The sequence below is a fragment of the Crocuta crocuta genome, unplaced genomic scaffold (assembly GCF_008692635.1).
Source record: "Crocuta crocuta isolate KB4526 unplaced genomic scaffold, BGI_CrCroc_1.0 scaffold478, whole genome shotgun sequence".
NCBI classification, from domain to species: Eukaryota; Metazoa; Chordata; class Mammalia; order Carnivora; family Hyaenidae; genus Crocuta; species Crocuta crocuta.
In genome coordinates this window covers 218704-237544 of record NW_027530981.1, presented here as the reverse complement: position 1 = coordinate 237544, position 18841 = coordinate 218704, and the positions used below count along the sequence as shown (strand labels likewise).

Genomic DNA, 18841 nt, shown 5'->3' with positions numbered 1-18841 from the left:
GCTTAAACACACAAGGAAGAACAAATGAACAAGTGGAAGGGGCGGCTTCTAGTACTCTCCCAGGCCACGATCGGGCCACGATCCGGACAGATCAGGCTGTACGTGTGCATACTTGAGAACTGGGGGCGGGAGGAGGCAGGCAGGCGGGGGAAGAGGGGACGAAGGCTAGGCTGCCCTACAGAGCTTACCTAGAGTCAGACAGCTTTCCTCTTGCAACATTCTTTTTCAGACTCAACCTTAGATCACCAAAAACTCCGCCACTCAAAGTAGTCACACATTCCCAAGATTTGGGAACCTAGTTTGCGGTCAAGAAAGTCACACCAAATTTGCTCTCTCCCCGAAATGCCACATGTCCTTTATTGGCTCTGTTGATCACATTGCAGGGAGGGGGAAGCTGACAGAAATCAGAGGTGAAGGGAAAGAGAATTTTTGCTACTTAGAAAGGAGGTGAAGTCAGCCCCGCAATTTTTGCATTAATGACACTGGCTACTAGGAGACAGAATTATTCACTTGTGTTTTAGGTTTTCTTTCCTAACCCACTAGTCAGAGGGAAATACTTAACAGATAACCAAATATGTTCTTCACTGGTATTTTAAGTCAAAGTTTTTGAAAGACAGCATTTAAAATGTTACCTTAATCTACTAAACATGGATTCTGGTTCCCTCCAGAGTAAGATATTGGAAAGCTTATAAGGCTCAAGAAATTAAGAAGTCATTAAACTGTTTTACCTTTCTATAGAATGCCAGTGAAGATTCCTTATTTTCAATGTATTGAGAGAGGAAAAAAATAAAATCTATGTTCTATCACCTATTTANTTCCCACCGGGAAAAAAATCCTTGGAGCGATGTAGGTGTTGGTGATGGAAAAGATACAGATGAAGGCTATTCAGTATGACTACATTTCCTTTTAAGGAATCCTTTACCCTGCCTCATTCAACTGCAGATTGTGTTGACCATTCAGAAGACCACTGTATTAGATTATTCCATATAAAACAGATTAAAAACAGAACTTAATAGAATGTTAAAAGAAGGCTAGAAAGAGGTTGAAGAACCTGAAAACTAGGAAACTAGCTACCTAAAAAGATTTTTTTTTAATGATTTCCAAACCGAGTAAATAATTAGTTTAGTGTCATTAAGATCCGCATCTTTTTGCAATAGCAATCTACAACAACCCGCTGAACTAGCTTGGAGAAAGGGGAACCGCCTCACACAAGCACTGCAGATGGAGCCTAGGACCACTGTCACCCCCGTTTGCGGGCGAGGAACAACAATCTGATGGCACGTGCTCAAATTCTAGGGCCAACGGATAAAAGCTGAATGGAAGGGGGGTGCTGGGCTGGCTCAGTCAGTAGAACATGTGACTCGTGTTCTCAGGGTTGTGAGTTCAAACCCCACGTTGGGTGTGGCACCTACATCAAAAAGAAACAACAACAACAACAACAACAGAATGGTACACAGGTGAATAGAAATAGAAATTCTTTCACAGAAGAAAGCTTACAGATCGGGCATGTATCGCAGACACCGTTTCCTTCCCAATCAAAGCACTGTCTTTGTTTCGGGGTTGCAATGGTGGCCCGAGAACGAGCTCCGACAAGGAAAAGCTTTAGTGTTAGTCACAGAAAGGGAGGAGGCTTAGCTCGCCATTGAGAGATTGGACTTATTGAAGGAATAGATCTTATAAATAATAATTTGGCAAAGATAAAGTATTAGCCTGACACCACTCAAGACAGTGACTACAATTTTAAGGAAAGAAAAAATAGAAACACATTTTCCAACCTTATCTCCATACCTACTTTTTGCTTCCTATTAAATTATAATCTTTGCATGGAGGGACGCTAGACACGCCGCACCGCCTGCCAGCACGAAATTGCTCAGGAAGTTACTGATAAAGCAGTTCTATCTCACGTGACAGGTTACTAGAGAGAGAAAAAAAATCCTTCACCGTATAAGCTTTGTGACGATAATTACAAAATTTTTCCATTGCATAGTCTGTCATTTGGTGGGTTAAGTGTAATTGCTATTTACTATTGTGAATTGTTTACTAGCTACATAACCTACGCAGATGTGCAAATTACTAAGCCGTTTGTACAGAGGGAAAAACAATGTCTTAAGTACTTTAATTAAAATAATATTAACAATTATGCGGAGAGAGTAAAGGAGAGAAAACACATCTTTTCTTCGGATGCTACAGATCACAGCCAGTGAGTATCATTCGTTAGAATGGAGTTCAGATTCTCAGAGCACAGAATGTATCCGTTAACTGCAGCAACTTTATAAATTAAGTCACATTACCACAATCTAACTGGCCTTTATAAATGGTCCCAAAGAACTGCAGAAATAGAGTGAACCTTCTCTGCCACTATTTCTGATGAGTTTCACACTAGAATGAAAAGCTAGTTTGCACCTAATTAGGACCTTACATGTTTTTTATTCCAGTATTGCCTTATTATAGTGTAAGTGCTATTTAAAAGACACTATTTTTCATATTTCTGGAGTAAAAGACACTTCATTCCTTTCTCTACACATTAACAGCAAACCTACTACTGATCGACTAGAATTGCTCCGTTTTAGCTAAAAGAAAAACGTTAACAGGCATCTCTGGGTTCACAGATGTTGTTCTCTCTTCCAAAAAGGGACTCGCAAGAAACCGCAAGAGCAAAGCAAATTTCAAGCTTGGATATCTGTCTTGAAGTAGATGAAACGAGAGGACAAATTTGTTCTTTGCTAATTCCTCAAACCTACACTGGTCCTTTCTACGGGTGCCCTGTCTTCAGCTATCACTGTGGGCATCTAAACAAAAATGAATTTACTCAAAAGTTTTTGGTGTGAAGCTGTAACTGGCAACATTCCTGATCATTTCGTGCCTCCTTATTAGAAAGCAGGAAAGGGTTTTTAAATGCACATAAAACAGAAAATTGCAAACAATAAAATGTGCAACTTACTGCAAACTCAGTTTTGATAACTGAAGAATTTTAAGCAGCTACCACGAGGGACGAATAGCCAGAAAAGTTCAAACCGACTACCCATGACTTTCCCTTTGCTGTCAAAGAAGGGAGCCGATAAGATAGTCACTGTGCTGCTCTGCTACAACCTTGGATTAGCACACGATGGAGACTAGACCGAATTGCTGGGAATGGACAGTTATCTGACGAGGATTATTATAATAGGAAGTGAAAAGACTGGAGCAAACTAAATGACACTTTTGAGCAGAGGTTACTACTCATAATCATTTCATTACAGTACATGAAAATAAAAAAGCTTACTAACATAGGTTCGCAGGTGAGACATAGTCAAATTATCTGTTCTCACCATTCAGAATAGAAATTTATGGTGATACCAAATATAATTTTGCTTTGTGACATAATTTATAATTTAGAAATTTCTCAATCTGCAAAAAAGGCAAAGCTATTAAAAAATAAATCTTCCAATCAATTATCATGATTAAAAAAAAACTAAATATATTACAAACATATTTTTGGCCCACGAAAAGAAACCTCAATAAATACAAAATAGGGCATATAATGATTTCATACAGTCATGTGACATTTCCCTCCATAACCTCAGGCACGTGGTATCTGCATAATGCCTGCTGATCACCATCATTCCTTTAAAAAGCAGAGAAAGAAAAGCTTTCAAAAGAAGGGAACTGGTTAGAATTAGCATGGCATAAAGAGAATACATATAGGAAGTAGGAAAATACATCCAAATCTTTACCTATTGAAAAGGAATTAAGAACAAATATTCCCTGACCAATGAATTATTATATCACATCATTATTAATAGATATGTTCTCTCTACTCATCTTTTAAAATATATATATGTAAATTAGACTAGACTCAGGTATAAATAGCCAATGGTATCTCAGGGGACGGTGAAACTTCCCAGCAAAAGCGGAGTACGGAGGACTTTAAAATCTAGTTCCACCCTTGGGAAGGGGGCAGGGGAGAAGGCAGGTAAAAAGAAACCTCACATATTCATTTCCATCGTCACCCACTTACTAAACTACCCAATATAATTGTCAACCCTAAAATCTTGGTACTTTAAAAAAAATCTCTGCAACTTAAACCTAAGTACTTAAATTGCTTTAAAAGTACCAAAAGGTAGGTAAAATTTAGGTCTAATTTCCATATTCTGCTTTGAAAGAAGCTTTAAAATGTGTATCCTTCAGATAGTACACGTCACTTCACAACTGGTAACATTGATTTTACACGCGTCTTCAACATTTTACAACTCTTACCAAAGAATCACTACTGTAAACATGAAAAGTTCGAAAGTAAAAGATGGATCCAGGAGTTGGAAGAGTCCATCTTTCCAAACCTATCTGACCGAACCTGCTTTTCACATCAAAATATGGTCTTTAATTACATCTTGTGAATGTGTCCCATGAGAGAGGATGGCGAAACAAACACTTGTCTAAAAAGGCAAATGACCACCAGTCCTAGGAATCTCAGCAACCCTGCAGTCACTCCACGCTAGCTTTTTGTGACATCCCCACGGCCCTGACATGAATTCAGCTTCTTGCGTTCTTGGATAACTTAGCGGAAGGGGGTTGTACAGTTCGCGTCACCAGACCACCACCCTATTTGGGAAACTTCGTTAATTCGAAGTGGGAAAGGATGACCGACCTGATTAGGGTTGTGAGATGCAGGAAAGGAGAAGTAAGAGCCTTATTATAGTAGTTAGGAAAGGGGAAAAAAAAACCACACACACACAATAGAAAGAACAACAATGGGACAGCTGCTTCCTGCCCTGCACAAAAACACACACATGGGCGCACACATACACACAGGCGGTCAAAAGACTAATAATAATGTTTTTCTTTTTAATTGAACATGATTACAATTAGGAATGGAATCCTGGCCTCGTGGTGTTTAGCAGTTGGTGCTACGTCAGAGCCTTGATCTGCCCCTACACACCATTTGCTCTCTCTTACACGGGAACTCAATGAACAGGACCATTCTATCTAGAACCACCTCTGTGAAGACCTGGTAATAGAATGGAAAGCATTGATCTGAATACTAGGAAATAGTAAAGGGCACTGGTAATCTGAGGTATCTTCCACTTCTAGGACTTGCTGCTAAAAATCAAATCTATCCAGTCACTGTGCTGAGCCACTAAGGAGACCACTGGGGTAAGAGTGAACCCGCGGGGAGGGAATGAGCACCAGTGCGAAGGAGCACATGTGAACACTGAAGCGAGGTCCACTGCAGGGTTACTTGTTTAACTGGAAAAGGGAGTTCCCCTTTAGTCCCCATCTGTTATTTTTAAAATCTTCTTTAGGAAAAGGAGGACAGGGATGGTCAACAGGAAACAAAGATAGAAAACGCCAGGTTCCCCACCTGCCTGCAAACACACAGACACGCTCAGTTAGGGGAGGTAAAGGGAGAAGATGCATTATTGGTACTTGTAGCTGTGGCACCTGTTACCGTGAAGCCTGTAGGAGGGGCTATAGAGCTGTGGCTGGGCTGCAGGTCCTTAGGAATGCCACTGTGAGAACTCAGCTGGTGGCCGAAGGCTGCGCTGAACTGAGGGAGTTGCTGCTTGGGAGAGGTGGAGGCCATGAGTTCAGCAGAAGGCCCCATGCCACTGAAGCTGGTCTGCGGTAACCCCGGAAGCACGCTGGAGCTGCTGGGGGTCACGGTGGCGAAGGCAGGCTGTGTGGTCTCTGAGTTCGAAGTGGTGGGTGGCGTGGATAGGGAAGTGGAAAGAAGATGTCCATCTGCGCCGAGAAGGTTGCTAAATGGAGAGGGATCTCCAAGGCTGACAGGGAGATTGCCCCAGTGAGTTCTGGGGTTCACGACTCCTCCAAGTGGCACCTCGAGTTGGGTTGGGAGCAAGTGCTGCGCCATGATGGGCATCTCTGCTGAAAAGGTAGCTGCCATATTATCACCAGAGTAAGATGTTGTGTGGGGAGAGGTGATATGGTCACTGTAGGGAGACGGCACGTGCTCACTATCATAATGGCTTCCATGGGGCGAGGAGTGTGACTGATCACTGCTGTATTGCTGTCGTGAGGTGATTAGGTCATCTGCCTTGCTCAGCAGCTGGGCAGGATGTGGCCTCTGGGAGGCATGGCTGCCATCATGTAGTCCATGAAACTGTCCTGGGAAGGCTCTCTCCCCAAGTGCACTCTGGCTGATCAGAGTGGCAGAAGTAAGGCCGACGTTGGCTGGGGCAGAGAACTGCCCTTGGATCTGCCCTGCCAGGGGTGTAGGTGGGTTAGACAAGGTAGCAGAACGGAGCAGGTTCTCATCCAGCTCTAGGCTAGAAAAATTATCATGTACTATGCGCCCATTCAGCAGCTCCCCTAGGTCCGTGTTTACTTCTCGGCTCAAGGACTGAATTCCTGACGCTCCCGTACCTGCGGAGAACACCCCTATCCCTCTCTCTGACAGCTCCTGGACTGGCACGCCATCTGACTGGGTAAGTACCCCAATGGTACTCAGGCACTCAAGAGAAGTTACAGCCTGCAAGGCCCGCTCAAGTTCCTCGGCCTCTTCGGTAGTTGGAAGGAGGTCTCCGTTCTTTCCTAAGCAAGACAAAAGCCATCGAGAGAATCAGCAGTTGTTCCTCGTCCCGTTCCACAAAAATGCTACATCTGAATGATCTGTAACAGTGTTCTACTAAAGAGAGGCTCCGTGGAATATGGAAGCTTCCGGGGACCCGGCTGGAAGCAAAGAGTGAGACCGTAACCTGCGGACCAGGCCGGTGAGGTCGAGCTGTCCCCTGCAGCTGGGATCTTCAGTTTACTCACAGCAGTCCCTAAACCCAGCTCATGAAAGCGCTAAATTCTGAAGGATTCTAAGCATTACCGACTTAAAATGCATGGTGGCCGTCTGATTACACGTTTTTACCTGAAGTTATGTTAAGATTATTAAAATAGAAAGTATATCGTATTGGTTCAGACTGCAGACAAAAGGCCGTGCAAGAGTCCCCTCGGTGCTTCTGCTGCTGAATTTGGAGGGCGGCTGTGGAAGACGGGAAGAGAGAGGCAGCGTGCCCCGGAGCCCAGCACTCACACTCAGTCCTCTCTAAAATGCTTCTGTGAGTTTCCCACTAATCCTGCTCCTCTTGCACTAGTTTTCAAACACTGGAGGCCCAGGGGCTGCCCCCGATTTCATTTCCAACATTAAACATCTGTAGAGTTAGGAACTTGACTAATCACCACAAAAATATCCAGTTTTTAAGGGTGAAAGGAACTTTCTAAGGGCATAAAAAGTTTCCCCTGAAAGCACTAGAGAACTGGTGGGATTAAGCAAACTTTGTTTTAGCAAAGTACACTTCAACTCAAGTACAGGGTGGGGTACTGAAATAGGATGACTTCTAAAAGGCTCAGTAAACTCAAGTTTAAGATGTTTTTGTTGAAAAAGAAAGCAAAATGACTCATTTTAAAGGAACAAAGTTAAAAACCTAACTATTGAATGATCAACCTACTAAGCCTATAATTGGCTAGTGAGACAAGCCACCTTCCTTATCTTCTGAATGTGGGGTAAAATCAGTTTTTCTACCTACAGTGAAAGACATGATGTGTGGGAAGGAATGCTTCAAAAATGCTATTTCCCTTTTTGAAAACTCACTCAGCTTTCCTGAATCAAAATATGGAGCATACCTTCAAAAAAATCAAAATCTTGTAAGTCATCAGGCAGCCGTGGCAGGACGTCTGAAAAGTCCTCCTGGTTCAATTCCAAGTCGTGCGGAATGTCGGTGATCTCATTGGCAATGTCGTCTGGCAACTCATCAGCACTCAGCTCTGGCGTGGATGGGCTCCTGGAGAAGAGGACACGGTTGGCTCCAACACGCCCCTTGTCCCTTCATACCAGTGTCCCCAAGACAAGTTCGTCAAATGGGAAAATCCTAGCCTAAATGTCTCCTTTTCCAGCTTCCAGAGAAGGAAATTTAAAAGCAAAAGGAAGACCTGACCATACGCGGTCACATGGTCCTAAAATCTTCACCCATGTATTACCCAGGCAACTCTTTGAGACAGCGTTACTTCAAATTAGCAGAACAAATTACAATTTTGTGTATTGAGTGTGTGTTAACACTTTTTAGAATTTCCAATGTAGTCAACTTTAAAAATCTACATTGGAAAAAAATGAAATGGACAGATAAAACTGACATGTCTACCTGAACATTCATCTGGTCAAAATGCTTACTCCTGCCAAAATCAGTAACGTGTCAGATTTCTGATGGAACGTTTCTGTCGAAACATATATGGAATTTCTGCTAAAACAGAAAAATCTGAGGGTAGACCATTAAATTCTTGATTCTGGCATCTGCTTTCTGTGTTACAATCAGAAGCTTTACTTCAGATCCCACCCAGGCAGATACTCGGTAAAAGTTGCACTGAAGACTACAGGGTCTAGGCTGATCTACCAAATGGCTTCTTCCCGAGCCGCGACGCCAGAGAGCTGACGCGAGGCGTTCTGAGAGCCAGCACTGACCGGATCGGAGCGGTCTCCCCTGGCAGTGAGACGCTGGTGGGCATGCTGAGGTTCCCTTGGGGGACTGCAGGGGGAATGGGTTTCTGGGGTCGACGAGGTCCACGCCGTCTCTTCTTCTTGTGTTTTTTGGTAAGTGCAGGAGGCTTGGTTTTTTTCCTGGGTTTCCTCTGCTGCTGGTGCTGAACTTTACGGGAGCTATCTCCTCTCAAGAAATTATCCTTTGGAATGAATAAATGGGTATTTTTAAATGGAGAATGTTTGGGAAAAGCCTAAGAGCTATCTGAGAAAATGACTCACATCTCTTAACATTCTACAGAATGCCTAAAACATAGGTATACCTACAGCAAATATAACCGTAAGTAAATGAGTAAAGAATTCATTTTTTTAGCTTAAAGCAAATCAATTCCATATATACATACAATTCACCCCACATTTAAGGACACTGTGAGGTTTTGGCAGGCCTAGGGTGAGGTATAGGTGGGTAGAAGGGAGGGGGGAAGAAAAAGACACTGTGATAGGTGCTATAGTGTTAAACAACAACAACACGATGAATGAAATGTAATTGCATTCTCAAAAGAACTTACTCTTTCATGGGAAAAACAAGAATATAAGTATACATAAATACAGTACAGAGAAAACAGGGCAATTAATGACATAAATACCTTCAATACATGTGTACAAAAGGAAAATCCATTACGTTTAGTTTTGTGGGATTAAAAAGTAAGTAGGATTTTAAGTCACTGGGGGTAGGGAGAAGATCACTTTATTTATTTACTTATTTTTTTTTTTTTTACAAATAGTTTATTGTCAAATTAGTTTCCACATAACACTCAGTGCTCATCCCCACAGGTGTCCTCCTCCATGCCCATCCCTCCCTCCCCCCCACATCCATCAGTCCTCAGTTTTTGTCAGCATTCAAGAGTCTCTCATGGTTTGCCTCTCTCCCTTTCCCCCACCATTTCCGCCCTTCTTCTCCCCCTTGTTCCTACGTCAAGTTCCTCCTAATCCTCCTATACGTGCAAACATATGATATTTGTCCTGGGAGAAGATCACTTTAAAGAAATCGACCAGAACAGCAAACAATTGGGCGTGACTGGTGTTTGGGGTACCGTGTGATGGAGGACGGAATATAAAAGCCATAAAGAAGTTTAGGACCAAATCATGTACAACGTTGATTACCGTATTGAGGATTTTCAACTTCATTTTGTAGGCAATGGGAACTGGTTTTTGAAGTAACACAACTTGACAAATGCTTTAAAAGGGTGAGCTATGCTGGCAGCAATGAAACACACAGAAGAGGCAAGAGAATGGGGGCATTATTTCTGATCAGAGGCCCACTTCAACAGTCAATACAAGATAAATGGCTATGCGCAATGTAAGTGGGAGTGGAAAAACAAGGCTCCAGAGAGACAGAATTCTCAAGATGTGACACCTCCTTGGATGTGGTGAGGATGAAAGGAAGGACACTCTAAAGTCTCTAGGGTTTCTAGGTTGGGAGGCTGACTGTTTGATGATACCATTAGTTGGAACAGAGCACACACAGAATACGGACTCAGAGGGGTGCCTGAGTGGCTTAGTCNCTCCTAAAAATAAAAAAAAAAATTAAAAAAAAAAAAAAAAAGAATACGAACTCAGAAGAGAAGTTAAGGAATTCAGTTTGGTCTCCAAATAATTTGAGGTACAAAGATATCCCGGGAGATAGAAGAGGAAATGGCATGAGGGATAAAGAAAGGGATGGAGGCCTAGCCTCAGAAATCATGACAGCGTAAAAGTTCTTAAGGTAATTTACATGGACCAGGGAGACAAGGGAGAGAGGGACAATGGGACTGCAGCCTCAGAAAACTGCTGCTACTCACCTGAATGGACAAGAAGAACCATCAGGGAAGAACAAGAAAGTAACAATATAACCAGCTTTCTTCACCTGCCGCCCTTCAATCTCAACACTGCGTTTCATCAGTTCCAAGGTACTTTAGCATCTCCACAACTGGGGTGCATTTTACAATAATGGCATCTCACAGTTGCTCTTGGCCTGGTGATGGTCATTATGGCTGGCGTTGTGCACATATGTGCAAGGGTGGTAACGGGTCTTCGTACTGTCAGTGTTTGAATCAAGGCATGTGCGTTGTTGGTTTTACATGAAGAGGGAAAACTGTTGTGTGTACAGAAGCATGAAGAGTAAGTGAGGGCATAAACCTGTCATTAGTGCGGAGGCGCCTGGGTGGCTCAGTTGGTTAAGCGTCCAACTTCGGCTCAGGTAATGATCTCACGGTTTGTGGGTTCGAGCCCCGCGTCGGGCTCTGTGCTGACAGCTAGCTCCGAACCTGGATCCTGCTTCGAATTCTGTGTCTCCCTCTCTCTCTGACCCTCCCCTGCCCTGCTCATGCTGTCTCTCTCTCTCAAAAATAAGTTAAAAAAAAAAATTAAAACAAAAAAAACCCAAAACCTGTCATTAGTGCAGATATTCATTGTTGAAGAGCTGACCACAGGTCCTTTTCTTTTTCTTCCTTGCAAAGCAACAACCAAGAGGAAGGACAACAACCACAAAGTAGAAAAAGCTGTATTAAAGATGATGATGTAAAAAATACCTCCTTTTCCATGTCAAGCACTTCAGCTGAAACCAGGAGCATCACAGAAGATAAAAATCTATGCCTAACTAAGTCTAAAGAAGCCACTTTGATACATATAAAACAAAAACTGTAAGAGGGGCGCCTGTGGCTCAGCCAGTTAAGTATCCAACTCTTGATTTTGGGTCAGGTCATGATCTCAGTCATGAGATCAAGCCCCACATCAGGCTCCGCGCTGAGCATGAAGCCTGCTTGGAATTCTCCCTCTGCCCCTCCTCTGCTCATGTACTCTCACTCTCTCTAAAACAAATAAATAAACTTAAAACAAAAACAAAAATTTTAAGTGATAAGAAATGTACTGTGCAGCATTTCTTAATTTCTTGGTGGTATACAAAATAGCAGTGTTTACAGTTGATGTCACCTTTGATTTAATGAATTCAGTAATAATTCTTATAACTAAAAACATACCAAGAGTACAGACAATAGTATTTGAAGACTAATAACTATCATCAGTATTACTAGTTATTAATAGTATCAAACACATTCAAGACAAGAAAGAATAAAACTAAAGTATAAATCCAGGAAATCTAAAAGAAGTTTAATACTGGCCAAATACTTGAATCTAAACACAATTACAGGGGCTCCTGGGTGGCTCAGCTGGTTAAGTGTCTGACTTCAGCTCAGGTCATGATCTCACAGTTCATGAGTTTAAGCCCGGGGTCAGGCTCTGTGCCGACAGCTTGGAGCCTGGAGCCTGCTTCAGATTCTGTGTCTCCCTCCCCCACTCACACTCTTTCTGTCTCTCAAAAATAAACATTAAAAAAATCTTTAAACACAATTACAGACTCCAGTGGCAAATGTACAAATTTATAAAACAAACAAACAAAAAAAGAAAGGCTGTTTCCTAGCCTCTATAGTCCTTTTTGGCTCAATACTTGAGGTCTAGTTTTATTATATCCATTATTTAATTCAACCAATAGTAACTAAGTAAGCACCAGTACCCACTGGGATGCTAGGCACCGATCCAGGCTTTCCCTCTAGGACCAGTGGAGACGTTAAGCAGGAGAAGTCTGTCTTGCTCAAGATACACAAGTTTTGCTCGTCAGACACCCTAGTACCACAGTTCTAGCCGTGTGCCTTATTCTAAGCTCATGTAGCCCGGCGATGTTGTTGGTACGTGCCAGGTAGTCCACACAGGACTGCTCTGGACTGAGGCCCTGCCATGCTCCTGGTGGCCCCCCACGAAGCCCCCCAGAGGTGGAGCCCCTAGGCCCTGGCGGCTTTCCTAATGCCAACTGTTCATTGCCTCCACTATTCATTCTCCACTTTCTCACTGCCTCCATCTACGTCTATGCCAGGACACTGCATTTACTAACTTACCCTCTGCTGTATGGTCTCACAGCCATTGAATACCATGTCTTCTGTGCCAGCCTGGACTTCTGGCAGCTTCAGCTTCAACCACTGACTGTCCTGTCCAGTTCCTGAGTCTAATTCTGAATCTCAACCCCTCCCAGCCACATGTCTAACTATTATCCAACACTTACTGAGCAGCTTTGTTCTAAGCACTGGGGATAGAGCAACGGACAAAAAACGTTTCTCCCTTTCTAAAGGTTCCGTTCTAGTAGAGGGATATTGATGATAAATAAACTAATAAGTAATACAATGAGAGAGACATAAATGTTAGGAAGAAAAATAAGGTAGAGTCTGAGGATAAAAAGTGACTGGGTAGAGAGGAGGTGGAAGACTTTGTTGATGATGTGACATTTGGCCAGAAACCTGAATGAAATGGAGGAAGAGAAGATCCTAGGAAAAGAACACAAGTTCTAGGCCCCCAAGGTGAGAGCATACTTCGAGGGTTGAAGAAACAGCAAGAAGGTCAATGCTGCTGGAACTCTGGAAGTAAGGAGAGGGTACAAGATGAAGCGGGAGAAATTACAAGGGCCAGACCAGGAGGTCTCATAGGCCGAGGTAAGAATGTTGGATGTGACTGTAGACGCACTGGAAAGCCACTGGAAGGTTTTGACCAGGGAAGTAAAGTGATCACATGTGTATTCTGTACAACCCTCTATAAGACATTCTGGAAAATGTGAAATTACAGGGACAGGGAAACATCAGCGGAGATAGAAGGGGTAGATTACAGAGGGGTGGCACAAGAGAATCTGGGGGGGGGGGGGACAGTAGATCTTGATTATGGTGGCGGTTATAGGAATGTATGCATTGTCAATCTCATAGCATTGTGCACCAAAGAATGCGTTCTACTGCACACAAACTCAAAGGAAGTGGGACACACACAGCCTACTTGGACTGCTGTGTGAACAGGACATCTGGGTCCAGGGGGCATGGCAGTAAGAAGGGAGACAACTAGGAGACTATTACCATAATCCTGGCCAAGGCCAGGCCCGACCATTCATCCAGAGTGGCAGCAGGGGCCGGGCGCGGCGGCGCGCGCCTGTAGTCCTAGCCACTCTGGAGGCGGAGGCAGGAGGATCGCTTGAGCCCAGGAGCTCTGTGCTGTCGTGCGCGATGCCGATCAGGTGTCTGCACGAAGTTCGGCATCCATATGATGACCTCCCGGAGCGGGGGACCACCAGGTTGCCTAAGGAGGGGTGAACCGGCCCAGGTCGGAAACGGAGCAGGTCAAAACTCCCGTGCTGATCAGAATGGTAGCAGTGGAGTTGGGAAAATGGGTTTGGGTTCAAGACAGTTTGAAAGTAGAGGCAAGAGATCTGCATAGGTTTCATCACCCAGTGTAAGTCTCTCACTGGGGGACTGCTGGGGTACAAACGCTTGCTATCCTCAGATGTAATCTGTAACTTACAATAGTCCTCGCGACACATTTAGCTGGTGGCAACACCGGGATCATAGCCTTAGACTATGGGGCCCTGGTCCAGTGGCCGTCCCCTGAACCTGTACAGTGCTTGCAGAGGGAAAGAACTGTCTTACTCAGCTTCATCATACATATAGCTTGCAAACAGCAGAATTCAGCAAGTATCTAGGTAAAAGCAATAAAAATGTACTTATTTTAAATAATGATATAATTCAGATACTCCACTAATTCAGACTTACCTCTCCTTCCAAATTACTCTGAATTAATTAGGGCTTATGATACTAGCATTAACAGAAGCAATAGTTAAGTTCAACAGCATTACAGAAAGGGTTGGCTTTTGCCTGAAATCTTATCATACAGCCACGACATTCACAGAACTGAATATAAAAAAGCAAAAATCTAGAGCAATGGGGTAAAGAAAGCTTGAACAATCTGTTAAGTATAAGAAAATGTACCTTAAGGCAAAGAGAGGTATAGAATAAAGATAGGTATTAAAACAAAATAACTATGTTAGGAACTACTAAATACCTTCTAGAACAGCTTTCTTTAAAATTTATTTTTAATTTATTGTTTGAGAGAGAGACAGAGGGAGACTGGGTGCATGTGACTGGTCCACCCAGGCGCCCCTAGAACAGTTTTTTTTTTTTAAATGAGGCTATGAAAGGGCGCCTGGGTGGCTCCGTCAGTTAAGGATCTGACTCTTGATTTCGGCTCAGGTCATGATCTCACAGTTCATGAAATCAAGCCCCGCAATGCACTCTGAGCTGACAGCAGGAAGCCTGCTTGGGATCGTCTTTCTGTCCCTCCCCTGCTGGAGCTCACACACTCATTCTCTCTCTCTCTCTCTCTCTTTTTCAAAATCAATAAATAAGCATTTAAAAGAAAATCTTCTCTTTAAAAACAATAAACATTTAAAAAGAGGCCATGAAATTTATTTAATGGGTCATGACAAGCATATATGTTTATGTAGTACATATTATTTATATATATTGACATATATACATATATTTACATACACAGTTTGTACCAACTCCCAAAATATTTTCTACTGTGGACTGCTATCCAAAGTTTGAAAGTCTCTGCTGCAGAAAACAAAATCTGAACTCACCATTTTTTTGGCATGTTCTTCACACAGAGGGGTCTGGTGTGTAATGTCGAACACGGGCACAGAGCACTGCTGTCCGTCTGCAAACTTGGCCGTGCAACTTGAGAAAAGCTGCTGAGAGCGGTTCAAGAGGATATCTGTGTTTTTCAAAGTTAAGAATATAATACGCTGAAACTCAAATTACTTTTTAAAAATTTTATATAAAATCTGCTTCTTCCCTTGTGTTTAGCAAGTAATCAATTTTCTTACCTATAAAAGCTAAAGAACCAACCCAACTACTGACATGGGAAAATGATTATTATTGAATTTTTCAGAAGGTATTTCTAAAGGAGTCTGTTTTACTAAAGGGTTCCTAATAGGAGTCTCTTTAATGGCCATTCTTTAATAGGGGGGTTGTCTAAGTCTTCACACATTAACTCCTAAAAGTTCCACTATAATGGTTTAAAAAAAAAAAAAAACTTTAAGGAAAACTTTGGCATATAATCCTCATCAAGAATGGGGCACCTGGGTGGCTCAGTCAGTTAAGTGTCTGACTTCAGCTCAGGTCATGATCTCGCAGCTCGTGAGTTCAAGCCCCGTGTTGGGCTCTGTGCTGACAGCTCAGAGCCTGGAGCCTGCTTCAGATTCTGTCTTAGTCTATCTCTGTCCCTACCCTGCTCACGCTCTGTCTCTCTCTCAAATATAAGTATTTAAAAAATAATAAAAATTTTAAGCTATTATAAATCACTCATCTACCCAAACTTGGATTTTTCATTTAGCATTTCTAACACAAAACTCAAGCTTACAACTTATGAAAAATAACTTTTATATCAAAACCATACTATTAAAATTGGAACATCGGTTTTATATCATAAACATTTTTAAGCATCCAAACTATTGGCCCCAGCTACATTTTCTAAGACTTACTTTATACCTATCAAGAAAGCACCTTTCTGTTTTTCCTTTATGCTTTTATAGTTAAGGTGATTTCTAAAACTACATAGAAAGTGCTGCTAAAAAAGTGAAAATTTAATTCCAAGAACAGAAAGGAGGGCAAAAAGTCAAAGATAATAAAGAAGAACAAGTAACTGCTACTGTATAAATTTTTTAAATGCTACTTAATTTTAAATGTTTAATAAAACTGAAAGTAATAAGATTTCATAACCAGCCTGAAGGAAGCCCTTTTACCACAGGTTTCCTTCTAGTATGTTCTGTCTTATATCTTCTTTCCTAGTTGGTGAAGTTTATCTTTCCTTCATTTCAAGTCAGCACTGTACTCAACGCAAATAGCAAACTATTCCCAAAGCAAAAGGGACACTGTAAAACCATATAACTTTCTTGGAAGCCTGAAAACCATTTTTGCATAATATGACTTGATTTTGCCATCAATGAGTGTTAAAGTCGCTTCTCACAAGCTACTTGGAGGCACCACAAGAACCAGAATTCCATTAACAAAATTTAACTGAGTGACAGCCACTGGGAGAATCTTCTACTTGCTATCAATTTGGCCGATTTTGATGTAACTCTTGAAAAAGAATCACAATGATGTGAGTAGAAATAGAAGTATCCAGAAAATATCATGGAAATTAGAATTTATAAAATAAAAAAAAATTTTTTTAAAAATTTTTAAAAAGGGGCGCCTGGGTGGCTCAGTCAGTTAAGCATCCGACTTCGGCTCAGGTCATGATCTCACAGCTCAAGGGTTCAAGTCCCGCATCAGGTTCTGTGCTGACTGCCAGCTCCTCAGAGCCTGGAGCCTGAGTTTCAGATTCTGTATCTCCCTCTCTCTCTAACCCTCCCCTGCTCACACTGTCTCTCTTTCTCTCTCTCAGAAATAAATAAAACATTAAAAAAAAAAAAAAAAAAAAAAAAAAAAAAAAAAGAATAAAGAAAGAGCCCAGAAGGAGGTAACACTTTTCAGCACACATGGAATTAAGAGGATACGTTGGAAACAATGTCTAGTGAATGGAAGGGCTCTGTTAGGGCACGGTTCCCCCTTCACGGTTCCGCTGCACGAGGCTGGTTCCACCTCCCTCAGCTTGGTCCGGCTTATGCTAAGGAAGGGAAAAGAAAACACGAGTTTTTAAAAAATGCGTTAGGAATCCAGGGCAACTTTTTAACACCATGTTAGCAGAGTGTTGGTGTTAACCAACATTTTACTTATCCACATGCATTAAAGAAAAGGTAAATATGAGTTACAATTACCAGTTCCAATAGTTCCCTAATTTACCGAAATAACAAATAATTGTATTATAATTGATTTCCACTCTGTCTGGTTTTCTTCTTTTTTAAGTGACCTTTTGCTTCCTTTGACTTCACGAAGAGACAATAAGTAGACAAAAGTGATAAAGAACACGAGCCTAGATTAATCAGATCTAATTCTGAATCTCAGCCCTACCTCTTACTAGCTGGGTGACCTTAGGCAAGTTACTTAGCCATGCTTAAGCCTCAACTTCCTTCCCTATAAAGTGGCGACAGAGTACCTTTAGCGAACAGGTAAGCACCAAAAGATACAACACATCCAAAATACTTATCATATATTGTGGGTAGTAGGATACCTAGCAACCAGTCCATGGCTATTAGTTGCTGGTATTATTATCATCATTAGATTTTGGTCATGTCAAGCTGAACAGCAATGTGCAAAAAAACTTGATCTATGATGTGAGGAAAGGGATAATGACATGCAGAAAGGCCTGACTTGTCCTCATCTTCCAAAATGAACTCACTTTGGATGTATTTCTTTAACTTTTTAAAGTATGTGCAAATCCATCTTTCATTAAATGTTCTCTCCATTTGGCACCTTCAATATTTAAATGTTTAAATCTGGTTTTTAAATTTGTGAATGGGCAGTGTGTTCACGTGGCTCCAGAAAAATGAAAGGATAAAAACCAAGCAGCAGAGAGTCTCCTTTCTCCCCTTGTCCCAATCTGCAAGTTCCTACTCCCTCTATAATAAGCATTCATTTTATTAGTTTGTGGATCTTTCCATAGTTTTATACAAACATTAAAAAATGAAAATAAATAATAGTCAAATTCTCAGAAGTACAAAACTACCTGCTTAATTGACTCTCTAAAGCATCAGAAATAAGTAGGCCTTTACACATGTCTGAGGGCAGAATCTGCATAATACACTGAATCAGGAGTCAGGTGTCAAAAACAAAGGATCTTTTGAATTGTTTGTTTCTGTATCTAAGGATTTTGATGGAATGGTTTACACTAATTAGAAGGTCAAAGAGAACCAAAATTACATGTGAATTCATAGAAAATCTAAACATTTCTACTATTTATATTTCATATAAATAGTAACTACAAATAGATAACCATAGGCTGCCACAGAAGTTGCTTTAATTAAGAGTTCTACAAGATTGGTCAGAATCACAAGAGTGGGGAAGTGGGCCATTAACTTCAGCTCTATAAAAATGATACACAACTTCAAATAAATGAAGCTTTACTATTTTAACGGCTTAGCCCAAATTCTCTGGGTTTAGATTTAAATAGCAGGTAGTTCTCTATGCTGAATGGATAATTTTTGTGGAACGCTTTTTAATAACTTGCTCAGCCATCTACCAAGCCTAGCGTATGACACATTCCCTCAGATTCCTTTATCCTACACTTCAAAAGGAACCACCAGGTTTGATTTTTTTTAATTGCTGATTTCTTCAAATAAACAGCAAAATAAACTCAGTATAAATAAACTCAAAGTCAAAATTTCAATATGCCCCCTGGATAATTAAGGTAAAAATGCCTGACGTTAGATATATTTTATTATCCAAATAATGCCAACAAAGGGAGAATTACCAAAACATTTTGATGTTTTTAATATGAAAACAACTACAAGCTTCTCTTTTGTATGATTAGATCCCCCTTTAACAATAGTTTCCACAAAAACAGCACTAGTCTTTTTCTTTATTGTGACTGCAAGGTACT

At 41.5% G+C, this 18841-nt stretch overlaps 1 protein-coding gene across 1 annotated transcript in view; it reads right to left on the bottom strand.

The window, feature by feature from the left end:
- Nucleotides 1–3360: 3360 nt before the first annotated feature.
- The window catches only part of INO80D (INO80 complex subunit D), a 63847-nt gene continuing 48366 nt past the window's right edge, over nt 3361–18841 (bottom strand). Inside the window, exons 7-11 of the mRNA XM_077770176.1 lie at nt 16860–16969; nt 14940–15073; nt 8441–8658; nt 7609–7766; nt 3361–6528 (exon numbers count right to left, since the gene is read on the bottom strand). Of these exons, the coding sequence (XP_077626302.1) occupies nt 5363–6528; nt 7609–7766; nt 8441–8658; nt 14940–15073; nt 16860–16969 (1786 nt within the window). The 3' untranslated portion in view covers nt 3361–5362. The remainder of the gene's footprint in view (nt 6529–7608; nt 7767–8440; nt 8659–14939; nt 15074–16859; nt 16970–18841) is intronic.